The sequence below is a fragment of the Anser anser genome (genome assembly GCF_964211835.1).
Source record: "Anser anser genome assembly, chromosome: 1".
Taxonomy (NCBI): Eukaryota; Metazoa; Chordata; class Aves; order Anseriformes; family Anatidae; genus Anser; species Anser anser.
The window spans coordinates 64,751,965-64,773,424 of NC_139720.1; the positions used below are offsets into that span (position 1 = coordinate 64,751,965).

Below are 21,460 nucleotides of genomic sequence, written 5' to 3' on the forward strand. Positions count from 1 at the left end.
GTGTCCATACTTGCTGAATCCTGTAGTTTTGCTGCCTTGCTGAGCATGGATTCAGAGACTGTCTTTGGATTAATTACCTGTTGATTTCATGTGGGCTTTTCAGCAAGATGGGTTGCTTTCCTTCTGTATTCCCGTCTTGTTTGTGACCCCTGGACTGTGATTTTGGTACTTGGTTAGCCAGTCCCACCTCTGCCTGTCAGCAGAGCAAACTGCTTCATTCCCACACGTTTCGGGTCCTTGCTTTGTAAAATGAGGAACATTGCAGAAGGTCTCCCTTGCAAAGTGCTTTGGGAACTCACGATGGAAAGTGCCGTTTAGGAGCTGGGCACTGCTACGCACCTGCACTACAGCACTGTCTGTGCAGCTCAGAGGGGAATCGCAGTCGGAGATGAACCCTTATTTCTCTGTAGTATCCAGCATCAGTGTGCAACTACTGTGGAAATGTCGCAGATGTTAGAAAATATCCCCTGGAAGCGGCACCTTTCCGCTGGCTGTGCAGCGTGGCGCTGGCTGTGCTGCTAAGGCTGAAATTCCCAGCAGCTGGGGCAGGGCTTGATATAAATACCAAGACACTGACGTTTGCATATTTTGCTTTCTGGACGCATTCACCACTCTATTTGAAAAGGCCTGTTCTTAAATAAGTGAAGGTGTAGGGAATGTCCTTTGAAAACAGCTTTGTGCTAAAGCAATTAAATAATGTTTATGTCAGATAATTAATTCCAAGGGAAGGATTAAATTGCTGAAAGGCTAAATAACAGAGTGAAAACAGTCTGCAGGTTTTTGAGGCATTTCTTATTGGAAAGGGAGGGCTTATTACTGAGATTAGCTTTTCAGAGGTTTTAAAGTAGGGTTCAACAGCTATAAAGGCTGGGTTGTTTGGCACCAGCATCTCGGTTTGTAGCTCTAAATGTCTGCTTGCAATTAATGTAGGTGCAATAAACGTATGTGTGCAAAAGAATTCATGGAAAAAAACGGTGCAAGTGCCATAAGAAATGGGTTGCAGCAAAATGCAAGCATAGCTAAGTGAAAATAAAGATTGATAACCACTTCTAAAAATGGGAAAACTGTAAACTAATGAAAAAGTTTTGATCGATCACTAGAACGGATGTTTTGTCTAAATTTGTCCCCTATGTCTGTACCTCTCTCAGGGTCCTATATGCTTGTACCTTGCCAGAGATGGCGCCGCTGCCTGGTGCTGATCAGTTCATCCAACAGAGGCCGTACAAGCTGATCAGCATCTGAAAGCTTGCTCAGTAAGAGCAAGAATTACTGTCCCTCTCCATTTAGCATTTTTGCTGTGTGGAACATCGTGCCTGGCTCTTCATGGGGGCAGAGAAACTGTGCAGGGAAGCACGTTCACAGCTCCTTGAAGACGGCACATTTTTCCTTTTCTGATTTCCATGTAAACTTTTGCCATATCACACGCTTGCTTGCGATGTTACCTCTGACTGGGGAACTGTGTTCTTCGTTTTCCTTCCCTTGTAGCAGTCTCGCCAGGAAGCTGCTCAGGCCTCTATGTACAGTCCACAAAAGCATGCAGAGCTCCGGCTAGAGCGGGTGCGAGCTCTGCTGCCAGCCACCTTGGGCCCAGGTGTGGGATTCGGCTGGGATTCAAGGAGTGGCAGTGCCTGGGAAGGCTGCTCTTCCGTCCCAGTGTATCCATTGTCCCTAAGTATTTTTCCAGATCCTTCTGCTCTCTCTTTTCTTCAGAGGGGGCTGCTGGGACAAAGATAGCTTTTCAGCCTGAAGCTAAATCTTTATCTAGTGAGGGTATATCAAGCTGTAGTCCAATATGTGGTACTTTGCATTAAATAGTTGCAGATAAGCTAATGAAATCTGTCAGGCAATAGAAATGGAAGTTTGTAAAAAACGCTAAGCAAAATTAACAGTATATGAAGTACAGCAACCGAAAGCGCTCAATTTCCAATTCATTGGGGGGTCACTGGAAGAATAAACAATTTCAGTTGAGAAATAATTATTGAATTGGTTTAAAATTATACTACAGGGCTAAGACTTCAGTTCAAATCACAGTTCACCTCACAGAGACTCCTCAGTGGTTACGTGTGGAGGGGCAGGAAGGCCCAGGGGGCTGGCAGCTGGGGACCACGGGCGAGCAAGCTCTGCTAACCAGTTTCTGCTCAGGTTATCTTGTAGCAATCACATGTATCAAATGAAAAACCTCGTCATTGCTACTGCTCCCCTCGTTGTTGTTAATACCATTGTTTTCCAGGATTTTAATAAATTAAAAAAATACACAGCTGCAGTTTGAGGTTGAAGTGCAGTAGTTCGCTGCCCGGGAGCCGTGCGTGAATTCGTGGTCACTGGCTGTATCAGCTGAGAGCTGACCTGCAGTTACGCTGCTGTCAGCGTGAATCCCTGCCCGCGTTACCTGCCATCAGCAAGCCTTTTGGAGCACACGGACATGATGGGCATGGCTGGTGTCGGTACCAGGGTGGGAGAACCCAGCCCTCGCAGAGGCAGCGGGGTCACCCGGCGGTGTCCTCCCTTGTCCTTTACCAGACTGGGACCACATGCGGCTTGTGGGGGACCACAAAATATGAATGACCCCAGATCAGTTCCCATAAAGTCCTGGCATGGGGAGGGGGAGCAGCGAGCCGTAGGCAAGACCCCAGCATGGGCTCCTACCTCTTGAGGTGGCCCTTGACAGCCCTTCCTGCCGCAGCTTTGGGCAAAACCCTTGCTCCCCCTCCTCATTTTCACCATTTCCAGACCAGCATTAATAGCAACCACCAGTGGGGTCGTTCAGAGAATTCATTGTGCTGTAATGCTTTTCACTTGCAAACCGCTTTGGTAGCACTCAGTATTACTATTATTACATTATGCTTCCCTAGCTTTCTGTTCGGAAAAGCAGCTGCCTTCCGCAGAGTGGGGTAAGCTACCATTATGCCGTGTGGTATTATGTACACTGCTATACTTCTGGCATCTGGGTCTGTCATTTAGATTAATTGGGAAATTGTGTAGTGACTTGAGGAAAAACGCTGCTGAATTTGAGTTTGTTATCCTGGAAAACATAATTAGTCAAAGAAAACCCAAAACTTTAATCGTGTAATAAATGCAATACTGAATGGTCTTGTATCTAACCAGAGTAATGGAATATAACTGTACCTTTTCCATTTTTTCTTCTTTTTTTTTCCAGTATGGGGTACTGCATCCTTTTTGTCCATGGTCTAAAGAAGCTGTCTACATGGTTAAATAAGTGGAGAATTACTGTTTTGACTCTCTTTGCTTTGCTGCTGCTGCTATTCTCTTGGAAGACCGTGAAACAGAATGAAATCTGGCTCTCAAGAGAGTCCCTTTTCAGGTATGAGCAACCATGTGAAAATACTTGTATTTTTGTATTGTTTCTAATAAGTTGTACTTGTTTGTTGCATGGAGTAAATAGTTTGCTTTAGCTCAAGGACTGGTCCTGCTATTAATGCATTGGTGTGAGTAATATTTTTATTTTAATGTATTGAAAAAAAAAACACAAAAAAACAGAACAAAACAAAACAAAAACCACCATCATCTACTTTCTGTTTTCTGGCAACTGCAGAAACTGGTGTCAGCACTTTATATGTGTATGCACAAACTTCGGTTCTAGCAACAGCATTTTAAAGACACTCTGTTTTTAAATAACTTGAGTTCTGTAGATTTACCAATAATGTAACGCTTTCTTTTTAAAGACATAGCAGAATTTTGCTGCAACCCTACAAAACACCGTAGTAACACTATTGAATATATCGAATTTTCTTTAGCAATGTTTTTAACGACAAAAATGAAATGCAACAAAGTGCCAAGCTTAATGTACCATATTTCATTTTATTTGATTACTCTTTGCCAAACGGCTCTCTTTACAACCTCATTTATATATATTTTTTGCATTGAAACAGACTGTTTCATTTTGTGTTTTTTTTAGGAAATGTATTGCATTTGCCTCCAGCTGCTTTCAGCAGTTGTCTAATTGTGAGGTAATTGTAGAAACACAGGTGATTTGCACCCTGGTTGCTTAGCTTTATTTTCTAACTTATTGGCCAGAGCAAAGTTTAATTTACTCGGCACTGAAGAGTATGAAATTACTTTTTATGTGTGCTCTTCAGTCTTCAGGACACACTGTTGAAGTGGTTGGAGCTCTGTTAGTAGGAATTAAAAAAAAGTAAAATCTGGAGCAGGGTTTTCTTCACTCCAGCATGATTCATTGTCCCTCTCCCTGAAGCTCTGTTTGCTGTTTAAACACCAGCAGCCATGGTGACCGGTCTGGGCTCTCGCAGCTCCGTGCTGAACGTGGTCCCAGTCCAAGCCGTTAGGCCTTGGTTCCAGTCTACCACGTGAGCGGTGGCCGCTCGCAGGGAAGGCGGGCAGCTTTCCGAGTTGGATGACTCTTGTTGAAAGGGGGGTGGGAAGATGGCGATTCCGTACGTTGCGTTTCAGGCATCGTCTGGTGTCACGTAGCGCACAATTGTGGTCACCTGGGTTTAAGAGAGGTGAAGTCAAACTGGAGGAGGAGAGGAGGCATCTCGTACTAGGGAGCACTCTTGGGATGGTACGGTGTGTCCAGGGGCTCTGTCACAGAAGAGAAAGCAAAGGTTTCGTCTGCCTAATTGGGTGCAAATAGACATGTCTATCCTGTATCCATTCAAAGCAGGGTGGCCTTCTGCAAGGCAGATCAAATTCAGAGACCGTGCCACCGCCTCAGTGCAGTACTGAGCCAGAGCTAATGCACCTTGCCCTGAGCTGGGGATTTGGTGGCTGGGGTCGAGCCGGCTTGCTCTTCAGCTCAGCTCTTTTGGGGATGATTCTAGGAGGGAGATCTGCCCTGGACTTTTGAGGAGAAGGCAAGAACGTAGGTGTGCTCCTGCTGGGTCACCTGGTACGGTGTCCTGCCTCTGAGAGTAATCAGCTGCAGATGTCTAGAAAAGCAGCGTAAGAACAGGAGCAGCAGCAGCGATGCTTCCTTCAGTCCTTTCCCAGCTTGCAGTAATCTCCAGTTATAGACTTCCTGAGTCAGGAGTCATATGCTTTTTCGTATTCAACAGCCACCGATAGACTTTTCTTCCATTAATGTCTCTGACTGCTTTTTCAAATCTATTTATAGTTTTGGCTTCCATAGCATCCTGTGCACTGGGCTCCATCGTTAAATTACACAGCGTGCACAAGAAGACTTCCCTTCTCTGAGCTGTGACCATTCTGATTATCTTGCTTGGTGTCCCCTAGTCCTGGTGTTTCGAGTGAGTAGGGAGTAACCCATCAGCTTGGTACTTTTCCTGTGCTTTTCATGCCTTTACAGCCCAGCCTCTCCCCTGTTCCCTCACACAGGGCTGCCTCTCTTTTGTGCTGGAGTCTGCTGGTTTTGAATTCTCTGTATGTAGGAGCTGCTCTGCTTCCATATCAGTGACTTCTAATCCATCTTGTCACTCGTTGCTGGATGCTTTCAAACTCTAACCTGTCCTTTTGAGAAGGAGACCAGAACCACGTACACCTTTCAGGAGACATCTGCAGCACAGTAGCATAGGGTTGTTTTCTGGTTGTTGCTCTCTACTCCTTTCCTATTAATTCCTAATCTTCCACTTATCTTTTCTGACCACTCTTAAGCACTGGCTGATATTTTAACAGCACTGTCCACGTGAACTCCAAGATACCTGTTGTGAGTGGAAATGTGTGATCTACAGACACCAGTCTGAACTTGTGCCTGTACCAGAACTGCATTGCATCTGCCACTTTTTTGTCCAGCCTTCAATCCTGTGAGATCCTTCTGCAAGATTTTGTAGTTCCCTTTAATTCCTGCAGCATGATTCATGTTGTTGTCATCAGCAAATGTGTTGCCTCCCTGTTTGCTCCCTTTTCCAGATCCTTTGTGAACATGTGAAGCAGCTCAAGTGCCAGTGCATGTCTCCTGGAAACCCTGTTTGTAGTCTTCTCCAATTATGAAAACTGTTCACATACTCGTGCTCTTTACTTGCTGTCTTTCAAGTAGGCATTGATTCATTCACAAGAGGGCCTTTCCTCTTATTCCATGATGCCTTTAAGAAATTGGAAGTCTTTGGTGAGGGATTTTATCAAAAGCCTTTTTGAACACTTAGGTGCGCAGCATTGGCATATGTGTTTGCAACCGACTAGGCTATATTTAGATTTTCATAAAAGCTTTCAGTGGCTTTAGTACCTTCTGCCTTTTGAGTCCATCAAAGAACAACAGATCCATCCCCCTAACTTCCTTCTGCAAAATGCAAGGTTAATTCTTCCCTGATGGATTAGTGCTATCCAGAAGTTTGCTAGGTCTAGTTTTATTACAATTTCTCCCAAATTACCTGAAGTGGAAATCACACTTGCTGGTCTGTTGCTCCCCATATCCTTTGGCTGGAGGCAGCTGACATCATGTTTGCCACCTCCCTCTTCTCTAGTGCTGAGGCTCATTTAAATGATAGGTTGCATACTGCAGCTAATAGCAGCTTCACATTTGATTTCCTTTGGATACATACTGGCAGGCCCTATGGATTTGTAAGTGTTCTTGGGGTTGATTTGTTCTAAAGCTTCTTTTAGTGCCACTTTAGTCTGAGACAGTGCTTTGGACTTGCCCCTGTAATGAAGTTCACTTTTCCTGTAGTGAGCTTTTCTGCTGTGGCCTTTTCGTCTTCAAGCATTACTTTTAGACCTCCATTGTATATTGGCCTCGGGGGATCTTTGGCAGGTTTCCTTTATCTGATGTATCTCATTATTAGCTTTGATGTTTTTAGCAAGTTTTTTCTTAAATTTCTTCTGGTCTTTCTTCCAGTTCTTTTGGATTTTTTTTTTTAATTTCTTGTAGCCTTCTTTATTATGTTATTTAACCATGTTGGCCTTCTGTTGTCTTTTTAAGATCTCCTTTGAAAAGTGTTATTCATCTATTGAGAGTCTATAATATGGTAGGATGGGAAGGAACTACAAAAGAAGAACAGTATAGCAAGAAGATAATTTCATTCCAAGAGTGGGAGATCTTGTCTTTGGGGCAGAAGGAGGAGGCTGTATGTAGGATGAGGTGGAGAGGAGGAAAGGAGGGAGAAGTGGATGGAGGTATGTGCAACAGCAATAAATTAGAAATAACAGAGAAGGAAGAGGAGATAAGGAACAATAAAGCAGTATGAGAGAAAATAATAAGGAAACAGCAAATCTATAGATGGGGGAAAGGAGACATAAATCACCCTGCTTGGTCATTTCTCTGTGTGTGTGTGTTTAAGAAGTGTGTGCTGAGAGGATCCTTATTCACATTTTTAGTTTTCCATTCTTCTTCTTTTACTTACTGCTTTAATTAATTACTGATTTTTCCCTCCTAGTTTTTCCTCTTCACTTCTACTTTCAATTCCTCCATTTGCTTAAATGTGTTTGTTCAGTGTCGATCTGTCTCAGTTTCCTTGGTTCTGTTACACATGCTTTTTCTACACTTTTTTTTGTCCCCAGGAGATGTAGATATATTAAACATGTTACCAGTTTTGTGATTTGAACCCCTTCTTGTCCCATTCTCAAGGCTTACCGTGCTTTGACATGATGCTGCCACTGTGTCAGCACCATCACCCTCTCCGCTAGTGGGCTGCCACAACTCTCAGTCTCCAGTGTGGGGTCCAAGTTTGCTAGATGCAGAAATCCCTTCGGGTCCTGGCTCCCTCAAGTGTGGGAGAGGATGAGGAAATGATGCATCTACACAAGCATGCATGCAAGGGCATGTGTGCAAGGACTAAACGAGAAGCAAATGAACCACAAGTATAAAAAGTGGCCAAATATATAGATACAGCCGTTTGAGGCAAATTATTCAAACAGATATCTAGAAGCTCCAAGCAGTTTGTCTGACTGTATTGGCAGGTGGGCAAGGAGAACTTGTTTGTTAAATACTTAAGGAATTGCCCTGTGGAGTGAATGTGCAAGCCAGGAGGTCAGGCTCCAACTGCAGTCAGCATTAATGCCTCAAGTCAGGGCAAGGGAGGTGTGGGCTGTAGGCTAACCTCTGCATCCGCTGTACCGACCTTTTCAGGGTTTGTGAAGCTGCCACGTTTCCTATTGCTCCTGGAAAGCGTTTGCGTGCACAGCCCACGTTTGTGACAGCGTCTGGAAGTGCAGTTGTAGCCAGCAAAGGAACTGTATAAGAGTGGCTCTTTCTTAGTCAGCAGTTCGCCCTCCCCAAGACAGGTCTGCTGACTTCAGTTATGTGCAAAAAAACCCCAAACAAATAAACAAAAAAACAACAAGCAGACAAAACCAAAAAGAAACAGGAAAAAACCAACAACAATCAGACAAACAACTCAAAAGGCGACATCTACTGCTGTGTGCTTTTGTTAATTTTGAAAGCCAGCTCAGCTGAGAAGGACAACTCCCATCGCATTTTGTGCATCTTCTATAGAACCGTTTGAAGAGTCCAACGCTGGCATCTGTGAAAATCAATGCAAGGGTAGGAGGCCAGGGAAGGCAGTTGTTTGTGTCATCCTGAGAACAGCTTGCTGTAAAGACCCTTTGTTGGTGATAATGACTCCCAAAGCAGAGGAGATCTCATCGGTCTCCCAGGGCTCCTCCTGATGCAGGAGAGGCCAAATTTCCTTGCAAACCCAGCACTTCTCATATGGAAATCACAGCAAATCAATGAACTCTCTGCCCTGCACAGAGCCACTTTGCAGAGTAGGACAGGCACCGAGGAAAACAATAGAGAGGATCACAGGAGACTTTCTCCAGCTCAAGTGGGATTTGGGTGAGGACAGCGTCTGAGGTTAGAAATGCCAATGGTATTTGGTTTCTCTGCATTAGGACTAACAGGCTTTCTCCTTTCCATGGGGAGGAAGTGTTACGTAAAGCGGTTTGCCTATTGTTTATTTTCCATTTATATCACTTACTGCTGTCGTGGAAGTCAGGAGGGAAGGAAATCCTCCTGAGAAGTGACGTTGGATTTCAGTGGACTTCTTTCTGGCTGGCTGGAGAGCGGTGTCCTAGGTTTTCAGAAGGGCGCATTTGTGCTGGGCTGGGGAGGAGGGAAATAGGAGCATTTGGAAAACCGAGCTGGAAAAATAGATTGAAATTGTGAGAGGCTGGAGGCTTGCGGAAAGCAGAAATGGAAAGCCATTGTATTCTGCTTTGTTATTTATACTCCACCCTTTCCCTCTTGGCTTTCTTTATGGACATTATTGTTTCCTCTGTCAATGAGCAAACAGTGTTCTCAGCTGGTTGACAATCAATTAGCAGAAGTGTTTGCCTAAACTCTCCAAAAAAATCCACTCCACGTCCAGCGCGGTGTTTGCTACTGCCGCTGACAGTTCAGGGATGCCAAGCGGTTAGCCTCAGTCAGTGCTGTGTGTATTTGCAAAGCCAGACACCCCCCTTCTCGCCCATGCAAGGAGAATAAATAGGTCAGGGAGCGTGAGTGGTGTGGTGCAGAAGAGAGCATCGTAAAACCTCGAGCCCGAACTGGTTTCCGTCTTTCCTTTGTCACCCCCACCCCCAGCAGAAGCACACAGATGAAAGAGCTTTATTAGTGATGTTTTAATAAATGGGACCAGCAGGATTAATAATAAATTCTATTTAAAGGGAAACAGCCCAGAATTAAAATATTTAAACATATGCATCTTCGTGTTAGAACTGTATCTCATTAGGACTGCAGTACTTGTGCATATGTAATATACTTCTCACCATTAACTCAGTGTGCTCTGGTGCAGCAGGGGCTCTGTCAGAGCTAACAACTCATGGCACATAGCTCTGAGATAGTAACAGTTTTGAGTCCCTGTCTGCACCTCTGCCTGTAACACTGTCACTGATGTAATGCAAACCTTTCTGTATAAGAATTAATATTCCGGTAATGCCCAGAGGTTGTAAGTGTGTAGTTAATAGCTCCCAAGGCCAATGGAAATTAACACAGCCATAGCAGTCACACATTACTTGCTGCTAGTGCAGTATATCTTTGTGAAAACTAATATAGAAAATCATTCTCTTAAGAATAGCATCAATTAACTGATTTAATTCAGCGATTAGTCACAAAATGTCTTATTCCTGTAGTGCTCCCAGTAAGTAATTTGGAAGTACCTGATGATTAGGAAGCCAACTGCAAGGTGTATTTTTGATTTCTGCAGGCAGACCGTGGCTGTGTTGTACTGAACTCTGCAAGGCAGCCGTGGGCGAAGCTTTGGAAGCTCTCACAAGCAGGCATTAGCAATGCTTGATACCACTGGCTGCAGATAACCAAAAAGACGTCGTATTTGCCACTAAGACTGACTCTCCAGTGCCATTTTAAAGTGAAATCCCCCACAAAGGGTTTTTTGGCATCTGTGGGTACATTCTCATCAATGTAGAGGCTGTGTGCGACCTCATCTTTTTGTGGTTAACTCCATTGCCCGTCATAGTTAAACAGCAGAGACACACAAGGCAGAGCAAAAAGGCCTGGGAATGTCCTAATCCCTGCGCTTCCTACTTGCGGTAGGAGGCTCAGGCCTGATGGGAGGAAAAAAGACAGCAGCTGGCAGGAATCTGCTTGTGAGCAAGGAGCAGTGCTATTTCTGCTTTTACGTGAACAGATTAATCCATCTTTATTTCCCATTACCTCAGAGAGTTCCTATTTATGTGCTGGAAAGGATTCCCTGTTAAACAGAGTTCTGACTTCTCTGGGTTCTTGCAGGGGAAATATTTCCATGGTGTACGTGCTCCTGTGATTTCTTTCTATCTATAACCTTGAAACAGCATTTCCTCTGGCTGTGCAAGGTGTACCTTGTTTACTGTGCTCTCAGTTAAGTAAATAAGCATATGCTTGCTCTTCTCCTTTTGTCTTTGTGCTCTCATTATTAATTCCAAACGTTCAGTCCAAGCTGCATGGCAAGAAAGACGAAGGGGAGGGATGGGTCGGCTGTGCCGCCACATGTCCACAGTCACACAACACGAGAGCGTGTGACTTGCCAGCTAAGGGCAAGAGCACCATTAGCCCTCACCTCCTGGTGGTGCTCTGCTCAGTGCTATACCACGTATCTGTGCTAGCTGGGTGCTCAGAGTATGCTGTGCATCCCCTCTAGTGGCTGATGCGTATGGAAAACGTACCTTCCGTCTGGGACCTCCAGCTGACAGATTGAGATCAAGGTTTTCATAAGGCGCTTCATGACAGCCAAGCTTAAGCAGGGCTGGAGATGAGTGAGCCTGTTACAGCTATATTATAGAAAGTACTGCTTACTTTCCCTCCAAATATTAGGCTTTTTAGAGTCTTTCAGTGTAATAAATTATATTTTGAAACACCACAGTACCTGGCCACAGGGTGCGTTGTCATGTTGGTGCTAGAGATGCCCATGGTGGCCAAGGCCAGGTTGGGTGAATTGCTGCCACATATTTATGTCTAGTGGGGGCGTGTGGTGTGCCAGTGCACTGCACAGTTTGCATGTGTGGACCAAGCTTGGGATTGTAAAATGAATTGTGCTTGTTGGGGTACAGGAGGTAACAAGGCACTCGCAATATGACCAAACTTTCCTTAAAGAAGGAGCAATGAGAAAAAAGTAGACCTCAGGGTATACCTGGTATAACCTGGCCAGCTAACGCCATCCTGCTTCTGTTCCTCTCTGCAGCTCAGGAGTGAAGACTCTGCCCCACAACGCCAAGGTGCACTACAACTATGCCAATTTTCTGAAAGACCAGGGCCGTAATGTTGAAGCGATCTACCACTACAAAACTGCTCTCAAGTAAGTTCCCTGAAGCCCTGGCTATGCTCAGGCTGTGCGGTGCAGCCCGCTGGCAGCACATCCCTTCCCTGCAAGGTTTGCCTGCTCCTCGCCCCCCATTTCCTTCCCTGGAGGCAGCTCAGCTTTCGGAGGTTGGGAAGGTTCCTTGGCTCAGTGTTTGTGTCTCGTTAAAGGAAGGAGCCTGGCTTCCCTCCAGCTCCGCGTGCGCCCGTGTGTGTTTGTGTGTACACTTCAATATATGAGATATAAATGTTACCATAGCTACACATTGAGCAATGAGGTGTCATTTACTTGGCTGAATGTATGCTGGTAAGCAGGAGGTAGTTGTCATAAATGCATTTTCGGATTCCTGGGCCATTTATCTTAGTAAATTGTTAATGGTGCACGCCTGGAAAATGCCTGTGCTGTAGCCATCTGAAGTAGAGCAATAATAATAGTACTTACTACTTGTATTGAGGCTCCTGTCCACAGAGCTTTGCAACAACACTAAACTAATTGATGCTGACAATGCTCCTGTGCAGTAACAGGGTAAATATCATTACCATAGTTCTGCAAAGGGGGAAGCTGAAGCAGGAAGGTGAACTGCCTGGCCCATAGACACATGGTAAATCTGGGCCAAGGGCAGGGCCATAATATGTGACTGCTCCTGGCCCAGGCTGAGCACGTGGTAGGTCCTGGGATGGAGGGGGGTGGTAAGGGAAAGCAAGTATGGAAGGTGCAGATAACACCATCAGGAAAAAAGGGCACGTGTGGAAAGGGCAGACAAAGTTAGGAGTGGCTCTGGCAGCAAGAACAGAGCTCAGCACAAAAGGGCATGTCAAGAGGTCCAAGAAATATTCTTTCCTGACGTGTGGGAGGAAACTCCAGAAATTACATCTGTGTTTTGTCGTCTTGCCAGTTGACGGCAGAGTTACACCAAATGCTCTCCAAGGGCTCCTAACCAACCCAGGTGAGCTGCGAGGACAGGATGTCATTGCCACTGAGGTCTGTGTGAAACTAGGTAAAGGTGATTTTTAGATTTTTGAGTAGCGTCCTGTTCTCTTTTACCATGCTGGGGATTTAGGAAGTCATTTAGAAAAACTTCCATCCTATTTTTTAATGTTTCCAGGAATGGAAAATTCAGCACAACCATCAATAAATTGTACTGAAGGTTAATTACCCTGTCTGTTGAAAATGTCCTCCTTTATTTTTAGTCTGATTTGTTTAACGTTGTTTCCAGTCATTGGATTTGTTTACATCTTTAAATGCCACACTGATCAGCTCCTCCCTTAATCTGCTGCTTGATACAATAAATGGATGTAGCTGCTGGCACTTTGTGTTATGCAAGTTTTTGCAGTCATCAAGTCATCCCTGTAGCCCTTCTCCAAGCTTTCTCTAAGTTACCAGAAAGGGCCATTGGAAGTTAAAAAGAAGAGAGACTAACAAATATTTTCCAAACCCTGCAGCAAACTTGCTAGTATGGAGAGTAACTTAACAGCTTTCTGTTCCTACCGGCATCGCCCCTGCTTGTGGAAATGGGAGTTGCTGACAAAAGATTTTGTTCTTCTCTAACTCAGCAGCACCCATTTATTATAATTACAATGCTGTCTGCTGCTCTGCAGTATTTCAATTATGAAAGAGTCTGTTTTGAGAACTGACTGCAAACATGTCCTCAACTTCATTAGATAGCACAGTTTGCGCTGATGGTATTGTTTACACAGCATCCGAAGCCCAGTCAGGGCTTGGAGCCGCACAGAGGCACTGGCCCAGGTACTCCGTGTCTCGGTCCTTGCTAGTGTTCTGGTTGCTTCGGTAACTTCAGGGTTAGTTGGCACTTCCCAAAAGCCATCCCCTGTCCCCCCTACCTTGCATGTTCGCTATCAGACCTAGCAAGGCCTGCAATGCAAGCCAGAAGCCTGTCCTGCTGGCTCCGTAACTGGGGAGCTGCACAGCTTGGTCCCACCACCTCATCTTTCTGCATTTGTTATTTGCTTACTCCCTCTCCCCAGCCCCATCACTGGGTGGTTGAGGCTGTGTAACATGCAATAAAATAGTGTAATTAAAGAGTGTAGTACGTTTTCCAGTGGAGCATTACGTTCCACGTTTTCCCTTCAGACATACCCCTTCTGAAATGTCTGGGGGTTGTGTGTAGGCCTTACTGAGTCTGCTGGGCCTTACCGAGTCGTGCATGATGGCTGTGCTGAAGCAGTGGAGAAGGGGAAGGATGTGGGACAGGCCACATGGTGGTGGATACCCTAAAGGGCTTTCGCAGATAAGACCAGATTTCATGCCCAAGCTATTTTATGCATCCTCACAGACTCCAGCTTTGCAATTGCCCTGACTGTAGACCAATTGCTCTACAATTAAAAAGAAGGAACTTGGTAGCTGTACTGTCCTTAACAGATTTTATGATTCTGAATACTTTTGGCCACTGGCCTGACCTGAAAATGGAAGAATAGCTGGGAAGCTGAAGCAGCGCTCAGGCCATGAATTTCTTCATCAGTGATCAACAGCTTGGGCACTACCACCGCCAGCTTCTCGGACATTCCCCCAGGCACCCCTCACCAGGTGTCTGCTCTTTGGGGGAATCTGAATGGATCCACACTCCCAGGTGATGGAAAATACAGCCCAGTCAAGAGGCTTAGCAGTGTGGCAGCAGCACCGTCAGAAGGATGGGAGATCAAAATATCATGTCTGCCTAGCGTGGTGAGAAGCAGTGGGCAGATCGATAGGGAAATTAATAAGGAAATGGAATCAATAGGGAAGCAGACTGCTGCCACCCAGCAGCTTCTGGGAGGTAGGGGAGGGAGAGCAGCATCGCCCATAGTCTGAGGCACGTGTCTCATTAATCATTCCAGCTCGCTCCTAAAGCTCGTGCCAAATTGCAGTGTAGGTTTGCTTGATCTCTGGTGAGTGAGTTTAACTGTTTGCTAAACAAAAGTGATCCTGTCAGTATGTGCTTGGCTGTTTTAACCGCTTGCAATTACCATTCCACCAACGTAATAATGCGTTTCCACTTGCTGCTTCTCTGCCAGAAGTGTCAATTGCCATGTCGCTGTGCAGTGAAGTGGCCTAATGCTCCTGTCATGTGGGCAGGTGATGTTGTAGCTGTAGCTGTGTGAAAAGACATTGAAGCGCACATAAGTTACATAGGGAAATAACAGCATTTGGGACTAAATACCGGGAAACTTGATCCCCGGTGCTTTAATCACTTGCTCCCATTTCTGCCTTCAAAGGCATTTTGCAAGCAGGATCCTCTGCTGTCACATGTTGGTGTATCTCTATTAACTTTGGATAAATGGTGGGGCAGAAGAACGTACTTGCTCTGAAAGTCAAACTGCAGGGCGTATTTCCAAGGCAAACTCTGCAATTGATCCCTTCAGCCCCCTCTTGATACACTCTTGGTGTTTGAGACTCATTGCAGATGGCCACTCAAAAGGCAGTGGCGCGGCCAGTGATGCAACGTCTTGACGTAGCCAGGTTTAGGTAATTAGTGCAATGCAATTATGCTGCCCAGGAGCGGGGGCAATGAAAACTGAAATGATACACCAAAACAGAGAACAGCATTATCATTTGAGAATGAAAAGAAAAACAAAACAGTTTTGTGTATGCAGGAAAAGTTCCTTGTGTACGTCAGGTTCATGAAAGGCAAATGGAAGCACAGCCTTTGGAACTGCAAAATGAGTTATCCATAAAGCAGATTTTACCAACAGCTGGCATTCTGCAATTGGAGCAATGTTTTATAAGGCTCTTAGCTTTTACCTTCATTAAACCAATAAAAACACACTGCTGGGTTAGACTGCTTTGGTGGTTTGCCTGGCATATGGCGGTGACCCCAGGAGATGCTTGATATTTTTCTGCAAAAAGCAGAGGCCAGAAATACTCTGTCTGAGACAGAGTTGACCATGGCTGCTCTGAAAGCTAGCCTGAAAATTCTTGCTGCTGCTTCAGCTGCACATTCGCTGCTGTTGCTAGGAATTTCAGAGACCTCCTGTTGCTGGTGATCAAATAGAGCAAGTTTTATCTGAAATAAAACTTGTCTTGCCACTCTCATGTTTGCAAGTGAGAATGCAAGGTCGTGCAACCTCACACAAGTATGAAGAATATCTGTGATGTGCTAATGAAGATATTTTTGCTGTTGTTGATGGTTACCAAGCTCTTGTCCTGCTTCTTCCCCGACCTCATTTACTTGATGTTGCTGTTGAGACTATTTTATCACTCCTTAGGAACACATGTGAGCTGACATGAAAGAAAAACAGAAGAGCCTTAAAACCAATCTGACCACCATTCCTTACATCTTTTAACAACAAAGGGGGGGGGGGCAAATTCCCTTCCCTGTTACAAGAGAACTTATTTAAAATTTTATTCCCAAAGCAGCTCCATCTTATCCTCTGTATTTCTGTGACCAGCACTGCAGAGTACTGCTCATTGGCATGCCACGTTTGCTACCAGCATGTTGCTTCCCACAGATCTCTCTTTAATATGAGCAACAGCAGGTGGGGCTGAAGGAGGTTGCTGGGTTTCTTGGGTGCATAAACATGCTAGTAATAATCCAGTGCTGTCCAAGCTAAATTGTTGTGACAAGTAAAAAGCTGACGTCTAAAATTTCGTGTTTGCACTTTCAGACATAAAAACATATAGATTCACCCTTAATTAAAAAATGTCACTGGAGTAATTATGTTTAACGGTGGATGAGAATGAGTTATCTTTGACTGAAGCCAGATACTGTGACCATCAAATGACACAAAATTGATGAGTCATAAATGAGTTATTTCTGTATAACTTACTTTTGCTGGATGAAATGAATTGCAGAAAATAATTGAGATTGGGGTAGCTAAGAAAGCAGAAGTGCTGGAAAAAAGGTTAAACAGTGAGTAAGTCCAAGGGATGGGGGAAATGAGAGAGAGACAGAGAGACTCATCTGGCCATCCTAGCATCAGGCACCCGTAGGACAATGCTCTCTGGCCTGCTGCTCTTTCCCAAGGGAGGCGTGGGCAAGTGTGTGAACTGACTCTTACACCTGTATAACATCTGGTGGTACAGAGCCCTGCAGAACTTATCCACTGTACGTGTAATCCTGTGAGTTTTTGTACATCAGTGCACCAGTGTGTGTATGTGTGGAGAATATACATACTTTTGTGGGTGTGGACCTGTCCATCAACAGGTTCATAGCCACACGCTCTCTTTGGGCTTTCCCCACCAAACACTGCTAGCCAACCAGAGTGGGAAGGGGACCAGCCTGCTGTCAGCAGATCGATGCAGAAACCTCCGTTCTCCCTCGTGTTATCCTCCAGGGAAGCGAGCCTCGGGGCAGCAAGCAGGAACCCTGAGGCTGGCTTGCTGTGTGGCTCAGGGAGCTGCTCAGATGCTCGGCCCTGAGAGAGAGGAGAGGCTGGGCCAAGAGGCATACCAGGCAATATGAAAATGTTTGGTGCTGCACTGTGGGCAGACTTGCTTTTGAAGAACTTGCAAATAATATGGCTAAGGGCATTGCTTGCAGCGTGGAAACTGGGAACGCTGGCTTGTGGCACAAGGAAGCGTCACGAGATCGTCCTTATGTATACTTGGTACTTGAACGTAGGCTAGCTAGAGGAGGAGGCAGTGTGAGTACTGTACCCACATCCCTCACCGAGGAAATAAGTTGGTACATAACGTTGCAGGAATGGGAGCAAGCTCAGTGGCTCTTGCTCCCCGCTCCACTTTAGAAATAAAGCCCTAATGCTGTAAGGGAGACTCAGGTTTCTTGCTAAGCTTTCCCACACACCTACCCACTGGGTTTTTATATATCTTAAATCAACATTATTTGGGGTTGTTTAAATTCAGTTAAATTACACTCTCCATGAAGGAAAAAAATAGTGTTCGTACGGCCCTTTGTGTGTGTGTGCGCGCCTTGAAAATGCCTCTCAGCGTGGACTGCAGGTGGCCTTGGATACCATCTGTGATTTATTTCTGGAAAGAATTAAAATACCAGCACCATTTGTTAGCCTGTTTTTACAGGGAGTCAAAAATGTGCAGTGCTGCCTTGCTGCCGCTGCCAGGGCCACGTTTGCTCCCGAAGCCCTGCATGCCCTTCTGACACGCGGATGACTGGGGTCAGGCTCTTGGAGCAAGCCCTCTGGTCAGGCATTTGATGAAACATCTTCCCAGAGACTTAACATAACTCCCTGTGCGAGCGTGTGTTACAGGCCTGAGACAGGTCCAGGCTATCGGGAACATCTTTGTGCGGTACTCTTCTAAACCGCGCCTTGACAATATGCTGTTGGGGAACTGGTGCGCTCATATACGTACCTGGTGGCTGTCCTGAGGCGAGACAAACCTGTTGAGTGATTTTAATAGTAACTGGTGGTTGAAAAGACTGCCTGGTAATTTGAATTAGAGACTTAATAGACTTTACAACACGGTGCATGGGATGATGGCCAAATTACTTCAGCCAGTGTAATTTATTTTTGAACCTGTTCTCTACAAACACTAATCTCTGCCTGTTTTAGGGTGTCCGCCACCTTTGCTCAATTATTCTGTTTTTTTTTTGTTGTTGTTGTTGTTGATCAAATACGAATCAAGACGCAGGCTTTTATTTACTCAAACCAAAGCGAATGCACCCATGAGCCCTGAAGCACAGGCAGTTTGTGTGCAGTGTGACTGCGTTGGCAGCCATGGCAGCTGGGTGTTCCTGCTGGGCTGGACGGATGTCTAACTCCCTCTGGGATGTAGGTATCTGTAGTCTGGGTCCCTTCCTAGGCTGTGGCTTCTTTCATGGGTGTAGGTCCTTCTATGCTATAATTCAGGGGCTTGCTAACTTGTCAAAAGCATCTTCTTGGAGAAGAGCCCCCATCAGCTGTAAGGACTGCTCTGTAACCTTCCTCAGGCACTGCCTTGTTGCTTTGACTGTGTTTGCAGGGAAGCAAAAGCACATACATATTGAGGACTTGTGCTAAAAATTTGAGGAATAGCAAACCGCTTCCCCAGTCAAGGTGCAAAGTTTTTTTCTTATCAGGATGAGATCTATTTCAATTTTCATGTGGGCTATGCAGAGTTTCTACTTCTGGCTGTGTTTTGCAGATGTTTGTGTCTACTTTTTCACTTTTGGCAAAAAAGAACCTCAGATCCAAAGGGTGTTTACTCTTCCCACAGACATTTCTTTTCCCCTAGCTAGCTGCCCTTGCCATTATGAAAACTTTGAGTGACCATTTTTTCTTGAAGAACAGACAGGTAGCACTGGTTATTGCCATAGTAAATCAGAGATTTGCCTTCTCCAATCCTTAGTAAGGGGCAGCAGAAAAATTGGTTCCTAGTCAGTGTCTGTTGAGGATAGCCTTGAGCCTTTCTGTGAAGCTCTGGCAAGAGAAGGTGAAGTGTTCTCCTTTATCCCCAGGCATCTGAATGGCCCTTTTGAGCAATTTGGGCAGTGATGGAATGGGGCTGCTCTGATTTACACCGCTGACTGAGGCAACCCCCAGCCATCCCATGATCACGGACAGCACTATGGGGCTGTACTTACAGCTTCCTTCGGCACCTTGGAGCCCTGCGAGGTGACAGGCATGATTCTGTCCCATCTGCTTAGACAAGATATATGTTGTTTTTCCGCTCCCTCATGTAATTGTTTGGTTGAAGAACTCACCCAAACTCGCAGCCTCCTGTTTGCTGCGATGTTCCTCTGGTTTCTGTCAGCCCTCTGAAGAAGCCTGCACTGTTTGCTCTCTCTGTAAGGCACGCATGTTGTGAATTATTAGTCCTTTGTTGGGCTTGAGTAGTTCCTGGGATTTTAAGGACTTACATAGATCCTGAATAAATTCTTTATGTGAGAGCAGAAGCAGGCAGCCCCGTTTGATAACCTCGTGTTGCCTCAGCATCACAGGGAACATGCAAGTTTAGCAGGAGGGGTTTTTATCTATTTACTTATTTATGTTTAGCTGTGACATTGTTTGACATAAAATCCTTTTTGTCCTTCTGAGCTCCAAATCTTTAGCTTATGCCCCCACCCAAGCTTGAAGATTTAATGAAATACCGTTTAATTTGCTACAGGCTTGGTTTTTAAATGTCGTGCTTCTGGATATGATTCTCTTAAAATGGGTGCTGGAGTCAAAAAATTCACATGGCTTTTGCCAATTTACAGGTTAAATCTATTCAGCTGCCCTTTTTTTTCACGTCTCCGTCCTGCTGAGTTTTCCCTTGATGCTGGGACGCAGCGGGGGTGCCGTGCCCCGTGCTCTGCGCGCAGCAGCAGGCTCGCCCCGATGCTGCTGCTGCCTGCGAGCTGCCGGGCAGGGGAGGAGCAGGGCAGCCAGGACATCTCTTCCTTCCCGTGAGCCCTGGCTGCCATTCAGCACTTGCTATTTATACCGACTTGGCCTCTGGAAGTCCCAGCTGAGATCAGGGTCCTGTTTTACCGGCTTGTGAACAGAGCTGGAGAGTGTCTTCAGCGCAGAGGGCTTGTGCTGTGAGCGGGGAGGCAGTGATACAGGAAAAGGACATTTCAGTGCTGTCACTTTAGTGGCAGGTCACATGGACTCTGCAAGGCAGACTTGTGCCAGGCCATGTGGGAAACCATGGGAGAGGTGAGCACTATCCCTCTGTGTCCATGTTGTAGGTGCTCAGTGCTGAAACTCGGGTGACTTCTGCCTCTTAGACAGCAGAAGACACCTGAGGTGAGCTGGGGCACCCAAGGCACCTGTGGGGGACCCCAGCCCTTCAGCAGTGGCAGGAGGGTCTGAAATAGATCAGGCGCCCCACTCTCTAACTTCATGCAGCATCACTTTGTGAACCAGTTGTGATCTTGGTGTCTCCATCAGGACTTGACCTGGTCCATGTAATGCCAGCAAAGACCCTAGTGAGACCCACAGGACCACCCGCAGGGCAGCTGCTGCAGGGAGGGTGCCTAGAAATGCTCTGAAAGCTGCGGGAACAATGCCAGGGCAGGATTGCTCACTCCCTGCCTCATTTCTAGCGTTGTGTCAAGCACTAATTCAGCTCATTGCTGGTGAAATGCAATAGCAGCACTCGGGTCTGTGCTGCATACAGCCAGGAACCTCACTGCTTTGTCATGCTTTCGCTGAAGGAGATTATGCCTGAGGCTTTCAAAGGAACCGAAAAGCCTTAGATCTCTCACTTGCCTGGCTTTCAACAGGATTTCCAGGTTAAAAAAATAAAATAAAATCCCAGCCTGCCACAAATCTTCTGCCAAGCTGAAGGGTGTTAACTTTGAGGAAATATTGATGCAACTACTAGAACTCTTCAAGAGAAACAAGCTGCTGCTTAATATTGCAGGATTGTCTTTCCCTTTATAAAAGGAATTCAAATGCTGCAAATTGAAGGTCTTTTGGAGAAAAACATAGGATCTGGCTCTGTGACCCACATTGCATAGAGCAGCTTTCAGAACAAGGTGCCATGCTATCGTGAGGCCACGGCCCGCGTTGTTGCCACTGCAGGATTGTTCCCTGTAGGATGACTGCTCTCACAGCTGCATCAAGTCAGGTTTTAAATCAACCTGATGTAGAGCTTTATTGAGAACTTATGTAAATACATGAAAATGAGAGTGATGTAATATTCAGATTGGAAAATTGGCTTGAAATCCTATAACAGAGTAAATATAAAGTGGGTAGTATAAAGATTTGGCACAGGTGAAACATTATTGACGTAATATTCTTACTTTTGTTGGCAAAACAGTGCCAATAAAATATTGCAGCATGTGTTGGAACGGGGCAAAATGTGTCTGAAAAACAAGTTGCCACACTGCCGGCAAGCAACAGGGCTTGGCTAATTAAGGTTTGACTCTGCACACTTAATTTGGCCGGAGTCAGTCTCCGGCTGCTGAGCACTGTGGTAGG

General features: G+C 45.5%; 1 protein-coding gene across 1 annotated transcript in view; it reads left to right on the forward strand.

Annotated features, from left to right (window-relative positions):
• Window positions 1-21,460, forward strand: part of TMTC1 (transmembrane O-mannosyltransferase targeting cadherins 1) — a 153,817-nt gene that overhangs the window by 101,184 nt on the left and 31,173 nt on the right. Inside the window, exons 10-11 of the mRNA XM_083831087.1 lie at window positions 3,158-3,322; window positions 11,544-11,657. Coding sequence (XP_083687213.1) covers window positions 3,158-3,322; window positions 11,544-11,657 — 279 coding nt within the window. The remainder of the gene's footprint in view (window positions 1-3,157; window positions 3,323-11,543; window positions 11,658-21,460) is intronic.